We start from the raw sequence: 10854 nt of genomic DNA, 5'->3' as shown, positions 1-10854 counted from the left end.
TATTGAATATATTAGAGGGATAATAATAAAGGTATAAGAATATAGGCAGCGTAAATTAATAAAAAAAAGAAAGAGCCTAATTTCGAATTTAGAAATAGGATTATTATTATTAAAAGGCTCTAATTTATAACTACCCAGCCCAGTAATAAATTCGATTTCCCGAATACTTATAACTATTATAAAATTATTGAGAAAGTAGAGTATTCTTACTGGCTAGAATTACTAAAAAATTAGAAAAGTAGTAATGTGTTCTATGCGGACCGCTTACGAAATTATAATAACGATCCGCTCTTAAGGTAAACTTTCGAATACCCTGGCCTAATTAATATAGACGAGGATGGAAATTCCGAATAGGAAGTCGATAGAATTACAATTTCCAAAGTAACTAATAGGAAACTCTTCTACTAAGCGGACTAGAAAAGTTAGGACCCCGATCTAGAGTAGTATCCTACTTCCGATTTCAAGTACGTACCGAAAACGCTTTAAGACTTTTATAAAGCCAACCCGGATACCCCGGACCCGCCCTAATAATTAATAAACTAGTTTAATGAAAACATAAAATAGTATAACGACGACGAGTACCCTAAAGCAGAAGGATTAAAACGTTTATAGCGTATTATAAGGAAGAAATAAATACAATTTACAATATTTTTATATACATATCTAGCAAAAGTCGTAGACGAATTTTTTGTATAGGGGGGGGTAATATAACGGCGTTAATAAATTAAATTTAGGCCTAGGTACTATATACGATAGAATAAAATATATAGAGGTTCTAAGTATAGTACGAGCTAAAGGATATAAACCATTTAATTAGCTATACTAAGACTAATTATAGAGTAGACCCTAGTACGTATAAGGGTTAATCTTATAGGTAAAGGGGATGCGAATGAAGGGATTGGTTAATAGCGACCCGCATATAGGTCCCGCTATCGCTTGTACGACTAGGGTATTTATTTAGGTCTGCACGCTTATACCTAGTTCTCTTCCTCTTTTCTTTTCCCCATTTGAAATCTTCTATTATAAATAGAATCTTAACTTTGCCTTCGACTCACCTATATTGTACCCTTGCAGTAGCCTCATATCATCAGCCGTACGGTTAACTAATACTCCCAATACTACAAATACCTTACTCTTTTCATCGTTAAACTAATTCCAACGTATTCTCCTAACCTCTCGATACTAAGCAATAAAGTAATCCTTATCCTTCAACCGTTCCAATAATAACTTTACAACCTCACTCTATTCAACTCGTTTCTTACCCTCTATCTTTAAACGTACTCTAATAATCATTACCCACTCCTTACAATCTTTCTTAAAGCTAATAATCCACTTACATAGAACAACCCTTTCAATACCTAAATCTTTCTTTTTAATCCTCTTTTACTCTTTCTTTTCTATAATAATACGACTAATATTATCTATTGCAAATCGTAAACGAGTATTACCAATAATAATTAACCCAATTCTCATTACCAATCCATTAATACGAACTTCCTTTCTAATAATCTCTTTAACCTCCCTTCTTCTCCTTCTTCTATTAACCTCTATACTAGAGACTACTATTAATAAAAGACTAAACTATACTTTATCCCGCTTTATCATAACGTACCTAGTTATTAGATTAATAAGTATTTAATTAATTTCAGAACGTTAAATACCCTTATTAACGTATATAGAATATCCTCTAATAATTAGTAGCGCTAAAGGAGGTATAATAACGTTAGACCAATCTTCTTTACTAACTAACTTTTTAAGCAGTATTAAAAGGCTATAATTCTCGTATAATAAGACCATTATATCGTATATTATAGGATTCTTTATAATAGTAAGTATCTTTTACTTCTTTACTATATAAAAGAAATAATTCTCTTTAATAGATTTATACTCCCTCCAATTAAAAGTCTCCTCATTATAGTCTTTATCCAGAAAAACATACTCCTCTTCTTTAATATAAACTCTAGATTAAGTACTAATATAAACGGATTAATTAATTTTAATAATATAATTTCTAAATTAATAGGGTAAAGACTAACCTTCTTTTAAGCAAACTTAATATTATTTTATTTAAATACTATATTACGTATATTATTCAAACTATCGAAGAAAGTAAATTTAATATATTTAATAACGCTATACTTAATTTGCTTAAATATATCCTTTTAATAATAATGTTTATAAAGCTAGAAAATACTAATTTCGAATAGCTATAAGAAATAGGTTAAATAAGGGGGGAGGAGGAAAAGAATAACGTTATTCTTATGACAACGCTCGTAAAATTCGATAGTATAGTAACTACTATAATTATCTAATACTAACAACCACTTCTCCTCGTTATTAAATAATTTAATATATTAATTCTAATAATTAAATTAATATAAAGCAAACTAATTATTAATATACCCTTTTAGTGAGGTAGCGAGAATAATATTATTGTAAAAGCAGTTATCAAAGTAGTTTTTATTAATTTAAATACTTAGTAAAATAATAAATACTAAAATAATCCGTCCCGCTACTAATATAAATTTAATAACTGTTATTGATTTTTTAATATTTAAGTTAGGCATTTAAATCGAAAGTATTTCAATATACGTCCAAACTGTATAACTCTTAATAAGATAACCGATTCAATAACCAAACTTATCCCCATTCCATTAATTATTTATAATAATATTATTATTTTCGACGACTTTACGATACTAATCGAATACTTCCTCTATAGAGCTTCGTAACTATATTACTTTTCGAACCCAAACGAAGGATTTAGTACGTATAATTTTAAAATCGTTATTACAAACTATATATTCTTAAACCTATTATTTATTAATATCGTCTCGCTTGCTATTTACGTATAAAATCTATCGTATTACTACTTAAAATTCTTAATTCATTACCTCCATCCTTATATAAGGTTAATTTAAATGTAATTAATGTTAATTAAATATAAAAAGGGTTGATTAGCTATTAATAACTTATAGTAATATAATGAGATCCTCTTCCTCTAGTAATTTCTTATTATAATTACTATTCTATAACTTTAACTATACACCGTTTATATAACCCTATAATACAAAATATAACGTATTAAATACAATCGAGGCTACCCTAATAGTTTTAAATCAGCCACGAAGGAAAATAGCGACGGCGGTATTAACTACTATATTGACAACGTCTTTATGAATATCCTCTTTATAAAATTTATATTTTATCTTCTTAGGAGGTATTGTAAGTTCGATCGTTAAGGAATATAGTAATCTAATTAAAAATATATAATATAGTTAATAGTATGAAGGAGGATAGATTTTAGAAAGCGCGTCGCGGCTAAGCTGGATTAGGCTGGTATATATGTATATAATATTTAATAATTGATTACGAGCACAGACCTTACGTGTATATGCTAGAATGTTTAAAAACGCTAAAGTTATACTGCAATTTGATTTGCACTATCAAAATAAAGGATATAAAAAAGATAAAATAATAGTTAGATAGAGAATTAAAAGACGAACAATCTAGCGCGTTTATATTTTAAATATACGTATTGTGTGGTTAGGAATCTAAGTGTGAATAACTTTAATATATTTAGCGATATTTAATTAAATCGAGCTACCTTCATTTACTAGTAATTTTGCAGGTAGCCAATGTACCAAAGTTTTGTTGCTAATTGCCCTAGTTTTGCTAATTGCCCTAGTTTTACTAATTGCCCTGCCAGACTATTAGTTTCGGCTAATAGTCTGTGGCGTTTCGAGCCCAGATGAGTAGTTATATACCTGCTCTTTATACCCTCCTTGGTTCGTGAGGCTATTGTCGACTGCTCTCTTTAGTACGTTGAGGAGGGTTATTTCCTGCTTATTATTCTACTGCTATGATTTCTTGGATGCCTTGCTGGTAGGGTTCTTGAGCTTGCGTTGGGAGGGTCGCTGGGAGGAGGCTGTTACTTATGAGGCGGGCACTTGGGAGGCAGGTTGATTAGATTGTATAGATAGGGGTGTTGTAGAGGGGAGAGGAGTGCGTGCGGGTAGCTTGTCAGCTACCTAATTAGTTGTCTGGAAGCTGGCTATTTTGTTGGTAGATCTGGTGGTTTCAATTAGTAAAGAGATATAAAGAAGGTTATATTAATTATCGACCTATAAATACGAAATGTAGTGCCAAGTGCAGAGCTCTACGATTTTAGGGTACCAAATGGCATTCTGAAATGGGGCTCTGAACAGGAATAGGGTGGAGCTTAAAATCTCGGCATTTACCGCAAAATTCCGGTTCAGAATGGTCTGTGCTGTTCCTCTGAAAAGCACTTTAGAGGACCCCTTTCAGAACCCCATTTCAGACGCGCCAAACAGGCCCTAAGGCCCCCTTGCACACCGGTCGGTCTCACAGTCTCGACTCCCTTCTAACGATTGGCTTGGCCGGCAGACTTGTTCCCGTTTAGGAAAGGATGGGTGTGGAGCGGGAAGGTGGGAGGGTGGGACCCTCCTTTGTGTGGCTCCAGGTCTGGCCCCCAGACAAGACCTTCGTTTCTTTTCCAGCCGCATCATTAAATCTCCTTCGGGTTGTCTGGCATCGACATATCGTTATGTCTTGTCCACATTTGTTTGCTTCTGTTCAAGACTCTATAGGGAAACATAATAATACCAATTATCTAAACTCCACTCACAAAGTTCTTGACTGTGTTCCTGACTGTGGACGTCCGGCGGGAGTGCCGCACCTTCCTGTGGATGCGATGTCAACCCGTCCACTTTCCGTCCTCAGAGCACGTCAGCTGTCAGGCCGGAGGTTCCACTGTCTGCTTCTCACAGCGAAGTGGGTCTATTGCGGAAGAGGGGTCCATTCGGACTTTTTCTGGTCGTCAACTTCGTCTCCTCGATTGGGAGCTGTCGTCTAGCGCAATGCTTCGCGTTCCGACAACCTCCAAGCTTCACCAACTCGAGCGACCCAGCTTCTGTTGCATCCGCTATCCCACAATCCGCCCGATGGGGTACACATGATACCCATCCGGTTGAAATGCTTAGCTTTGTCGAGCCATGGGTCCCATGAGAACAGAGCCGACCGGATTAGGGTTGGTACGCAAGGCACTTCCATTTACAGTAAGTAGACAGGAAAAAGCAAGGTGAGCAGCACTTGTGGCTTCGAGATCCCCAGGGCATCATGATCGCATGGAGGCTATCGCCAGGCCCTCCGCAGGGCTCTTCAGATTCGCTTTTCTCCGGAGATTGCAAAGTGGACACATCCAGATATCAACAAGCCGCCACGCCGAAGTTCACCTAACCCTACTAGACCCAAGACGCCATCAACTCATCGCTTCATCCCTGGCTCTCGCCTTGTCTCGGTGGTTCGTCGGTTGCCTTGAGCCGCCGTCCAAGATTACCAAAGCAAGGGACTTGGGTGTAAGTAGGTTAGACTCGACCGTATGTCTCCTGATTCTATGCCAGATTCGTAGTTTACCTGGCCTACCACTTACAGCCGCATAGGATCCTTACTACCCACATGCTATGCAGTACATACATACTGTCCGCAAAGCAAGCTGCACTCGTGGGCTTCTGCCACACCCACTGCACTCGACCACCCCTACCGATACCCCTGTTTGACCACGTTCCGAGTCGGTAGTCGGCCCAGGTACCCCCCCCCCCCCCCTTGCCTTTGGCCGTTGCGAGGGACCGGCCTAAATAGTGTACTGTGTAGTAAAGTCGTGAGAGAAAAAATGGTTAACCAAAAAGGGACAGGCGAGACAATGGACATCTGCACCCCAGTGCCAGGCCCTTCTCGCCCAGGGTTGCTTGCTGCTACAACATCGTCTCCGTCCCCGTTACAGGCACCGCAACCCTCTTGACTGCCCCCTTTGATCCAGCAACGCTTCACATAAAGGGTCTCGTGGTGCCTTCTACCCACCGAGAAACCAGACCACCAACTTGTGTATATAGGCACATCACCGCAGCCGACGCACCAACATTCGCTCACTACCTACGGACCTCTATACGCTTGCATTACAGACAGTTATCCACCACGTATATGCCAGACGCGCCAACTCGCATGACAGCTGCACTGCTTACATCAACAAGAGACACTGGAAGATCGGATATCATACAGCTGCGTTAATCGAGTAACGTGTGGATACGACGAGTTTTGCGACGAGAGAGCGAGACACTCCAACTTTATCACCGACAACCTACCACAACCATCCTAACCAATCTTGGGACTGTTAGGTTGCCGGATTTGGGAGGAAGCTAGTGCACACCACTTCACGATTACTAAACGATCGCCCTAAACGAGATCGAAAGCGAAGAGGAAACCAGTACTTGAGCACACGGCCACGAACTTGGAAACTTGCTCGTTGCTTTGGGAACAAAGGAGAAATTGATACCTTGAGGACTTGTTTTCGATATCAGGAATCGCATTCGGGGGTAAGTTGGAACGTCCAGAGGCTGGTAGATCCACAGCATTGGCATGCGAGTGTGCGCCTTGACTCCGTGTTTCCGTTGTAGAATATCGGATCATGATGGGTTATAGGTCCGGCTGAGTCGATCTTGTTTGTGGTTCCTCAACTAACCATGTACCTTACCTTAGCTCTTGTGGGTCATCGCCGGCGAGGGTATCTCCACGGACGTTGTTTGGTGACTTCGTGTTCAGGGCACGGCCTTGTCAAAGAGAACTTTGGTGAGTGAACGCGATTCAGTTATGTTTCTTCAGTGGCTCTCCTCCCAACCATCCTCCCTCCATTTCAAAGACCCCAACCTCAATGGCGCCCTTCTGATCTACTGCATCATGCAGTCTATGGACCATGTCGTCATTCTGATCTCGGGCGGAGGATCGTAGTCGACACGGACCCCTAGGCTGGCATCGGGATGTCGGACGTGCTGTGGCCGACTGGATGACTTCTCTCGAGTGTTGCACTCTTTTGATGTGTATTAGTTTGATGTCTCCAGTTAACTTCGTCCCATTGTTGCAGTGTCTACGTATGGCACGCTGTGTTGTAGTAGATGGCCCGATTTTCTCTTCCCCACGTCAAAGCTCCCGGAGGTAGTTTGCCTTCCATCCACCACATTTATCATCACGCGTGGAGCTCGTCCGGAAACTGAATGACTCGGCCTTCATATCTTCTGATTCTGCAGTTCCTTCGTTCTAATACGTTGTTGTCTCTTTAGGTTGTGGATTCAATTTGAATATCTCTACTTATCCGTCGTGATTTCAGGTCGGATCTTTCACTCGCTCAAGAGGAACACGAGAGGAAGTTACCGAAGAACCGGACAGTAACGACACTGGTGTTGATCTTCACGTCCAGCAAGTTATATATTCCGACGCACACGGCCTTTTGCTCAGATCACTTTCCTTCTCTTCCCACAGAGCCAGGCCTCAGACAACCTTGGCCACTCGCTATAACCACGCACTTGTGGCCCGCCCGCCGGTGTAGAGCGCCGCTGCACACACACAACATAGCAGACAGTTCCAGGCCATCCGGAGTCTCTGCGTCCAGCTCCCTATCACTCATCACCTCGCTCTCTTTCCCATCAAGGGTTATCCCTTCTCATCTTTCTCCCCCGCTCTTTACCTCCTACAACCAGACATAGGAGGAGGCAAATCAATCCACGAGGACAACCACCTTATAAGACCAAGTTCCAAGGTGCACGACCATCGTCCGCCCGCAAACTTTGTGCTTTGATCTTTCCGTCAAGGAGCACAAACGACCAAAGGAGCAACGACCCGAAGCGCAAAGGCAGTTTCACTTTTGTATGGAACTCTTTCAAATCATGGAAGATCCAGAGAGGCCTCGTCCGTTTTTGTGTGACTGGCAGGGTTGCGGCAAGGTTAGTTACTGAGCACCCCCTTCTGAAGCTTCTTTGCACAGGCCGTCCATCCGTTCGTTTGCTCGCTCGTCTGTCGGTTACTCGAGACCATGGCTCGTGATAGTTTTTTGATACTATCTTCAATCGGTGCTCCTGGTGCCGCATTCCAGCAAAGCCAGATGTTATTGGAAAGGTTTGATCGTGGAGCTTCGCTAACTTATCCCTTGTCGTCCATCTAGCGCTTCAACAGAAAGTCCGATCTTCAGAGACACCATCGCATTCATACAAACGAACGGCCATACGGATGCAACTGGCAAGACTGTGGGAAGCGATTCATCCAACGCAGTGCCCTCACTGTCCACCTCCGAACGCACACTGGCGAGAAGCCTCATCAGTGCGAAGTTCCTGAATGCAGGAAGCCATTTGCCGACGTAAGTTAAATTCGCTGATCGCTACTCGAGATAGGGGACTGAATCGCTGACTTCGTATGTTCAATAGTCCTCGAGTTTGGCCAGACATCGTCGTATCCATAGGGGAGAGAAGCCATACCGTTGCCAAGATGTTGGCTGTAACAAAGCGCAAGTGTTTCTCGCGATTCCAAGCACAGTTCCTTGACGATTCTCCATTCCCTTCCTCATGTCGCCCCCCCATCTGCGGCACTAACCGCCATTTTAACAGTTTCTGCAGAAAAACGACCAGAGACAAGCACCATACCAACTCCCATCGGGGTGGTATCAATCGCTCCATGACCCCCAGGCAGCAACTACACCCTGGCTTCGGCTCTGGGTTCGACCAGTTCCACATGTCGGCACCGCCCGACCTTACGGCCAGCACCGAAAGTAGCCCGGCTGATAGCACTGCCTACTCGCCAACTGCTTTGGAAGGTGACTGGTCCAACCAAGGTTTCAACAACTATACACACCTGCCAAACTTGCAGGAAGCGTCGCTCGCCCTTCAAAACCAGATCAGATCGCAGCAGATACCACAGCTTATGCCCTATATGCCGTCGAGGGTTATGCCTTCATACTCTGCGCCTCCCTCAAACATGATGGCCCAACAGATGCCGCAGCAGGGGAACTTCGGCAGCTACTCACCTTCGCCTGTAGAGTCTACTCAACAGCAGCCATGGGCAACAGGTCTCCAAAACAACCAGCGCCAGTACCAGCGTGTTTTGACCTCCAACGAGACCGCTCCCAGAATGTTTTCGCCCTATCCGGCTCCACCCAACATGATGCCCGGCCAGAATGACTTCAATAGTCAATACCCGCCTCCTCAACAGCAGCAATCATGGGGCATGCCTCAGAACCAGGGTCAGCAGGAGCAGCGCCAGTACTCACTGCCTTCCCCGTCGCAGCCTATGACGCCAGTGCCTGTTTCTGCGGGAACCGGAACCATTCAACAGCTGCAGCCGATGCCGGGCAACATCTATGGGGCGAGGCTCGTCGGTGATGATCTCGGCGATCATTTCTTCAAGGTCGAGGCGACTGCTGATGATAGCAATCCGGGAATGACGCTGCCGGATGCGAGGTTTGCTGGCATGTAAACATCGCGGTCGGTCGATCGGTCGGTCAACGCAGATTGCGGTCGCCTTTTCTCTTTCTCTTGACTTTCGGAGTTTGTTTGTACGGGGTTTTCCCTGCTTTCTTTCCCTTCGTCTTTTGATCATTTGGGTATGGGATTTGGTGGGGTCTTTTGCATATGAGATACCTGATGTTTCAACACACACGCGCACACACACACTTGTTTGCATAGGGGTGGGAAGGAGTGTTGCTTTTGGTTGTTTGTTTTTTTTGGCTTGGTGGTTGGCGTGAAACTTTGACCTTCACTTCTTTGTAACTTCTTGTCTGCTAGGATTTGGGGTTCAGGTTTGCTTGAGATCGATCTTGTATGTATATCAAGGGCATGACATAGCATCACATGACATGACCATCATGGGTTATGGAAAGGTATGAAGGGACTGAAGGGATTGGATGAAGGGAAGGGAAGGGGGAAGAACAATTGGTTGGGCAATGCGACCCGGATATACCCCAGGGATATTGGACTGACTGGACTAGGGCAAACCGGGTGAAGGAAGTGATTCGGGATAGGATTTTGAAGTAACAATGAAGTAACAGAAGCACATATGTAATGAGAACTTAAGTCAGAAGACATGTATGGGTGCAAGAAGACGATGTGTTCATGAGTTGAACATGTTTGCTGAATGGAGAAGTGGGTTTTGACGTGGGTTGAGTTTGGGATAGGTAGGCAACACCAGGGAAATGGGATTCTTTGAGCTTGCTTGGGTAGATGTGACACAGGTGTTTGATGGTGGATGGATGTACTATATGATATAGGCACAGTGTTTCTTCTGATCTTCTCCTCTTCGTGCAATAATACGTCTTTTCCAAACCGACCTAGCAGAGAGGCTTGGAAAAGACGTATTATTGCACGAAGAGGAGAAGATCAGAAGAGAGCAGCGAAAATTCTGTTTACTTGTATGTGTAACAACTTGTTCACAATCCCTTCAAAGGAGACTTTCTCGATGCCTGGCCTTCCTTGGCCTGGAGACAAGACGAAAGTGTGCGCTTGCTGGGCTTCCAACAACTTGTTCTAATCCTTGAGTATCTCGGAACACTTTGAAGTGCGCAACTTGCTTCGCTTATTGACAGTAATATTTGTGAGATGACTGCACTTGAAGAAAAGCAAAGCAAGGCAAGCGGTTGCAAGAAATCAACAGATAGACAATTAATCCAAATCTCAGAATAGAAGATGAAAAAAAAAAAAAAAAAAAAAAAAAAAAAAAAACTAAGATCAAGAGGAAATCAGAAAAGAAGCGCAGGGCTGAAAAGGAAAAGGAACAAAGCATGAATGGCAAAATAAGAAGAGTTGGTGAAACGAATGAACAGGAAGGAAAAAAGACAAAAAGACTGCGGTTTGTGTGGATCGAACACACGACCTTCAGATTTATGAGTGAAGTGGACTTCAGTCTGACGCTCTCCCAACTGAGCTAAACCCGCTTGCTTGAAATGTCTGGGCAGTAGTGGATCTTATGACACATGCTGGATTTGAGTCGTAGCCGCCACCAGCGGCTGGGTCGCTTATC

At 42.7% G+C, this 10854-nt stretch overlaps 2 protein-coding genes and 1 non-coding gene across 3 annotated transcripts; 1 reads left to right on the top strand and 2 right to left on the bottom strand.

Moving 5' to 3' along the window:
• Positions 1-4124: 4124 nt before the first annotated feature.
• Positions 4125-4280, bottom strand: B0H65DRAFT_425507 (uncharacterized protein; the record flags this gene model as incomplete). Its single annotated transcript, XM_062824583.1, has 1 exon — positions 4125-4280. A coding segment is annotated over one exon (156 nt), but the record flags the coding sequence as incomplete, so codon positions are not given.
• Positions 4281-7598: 3318 nt separating this feature from the next.
• B0H65DRAFT_185292 (uncharacterized protein) lies at positions 7599-9375 on the top strand. Its single transcript, XM_062821565.1, has 4 exons — positions 7599-7793; positions 8012-8203; positions 8271-8350; positions 8451-9375. Exons 1-4 carry the CDS (start codon positions 7719-7721, stop codon positions 9313-9315), a joined length of 1212 nt encoding a protein of 403 aa, XP_062681395.1. The 5' UTR covers positions 7599-7718; the 3' UTR covers positions 9316-9375.
• Positions 9376-10679: 1304 nt separating this feature from the next.
• On the bottom strand, positions 10680-10768 carry B0H65DRAFT_t232. The gene has a single exon. It is a non-coding gene; the product is annotated as a tRNA-Phe (tRNA).
• Positions 10769-10854: the final 86 nt, after the last annotated feature.

Source organism: Neurospora tetraspora (assembly GCF_033439725.1).
Source record: "Neurospora tetraspora strain CBS 560.94 chromosome Unknown B0H65scaffold_4, whole genome shotgun sequence".
NCBI classification, from domain to species: domain Eukaryota; kingdom Fungi; phylum Ascomycota; class Sordariomycetes; order Sordariales; family Sordariaceae; genus Neurospora; species Neurospora tetraspora.
Note: the sequence above shows the minus strand (reverse complement) of the source record. Positions and strands in the feature narration are given on the sequence as shown.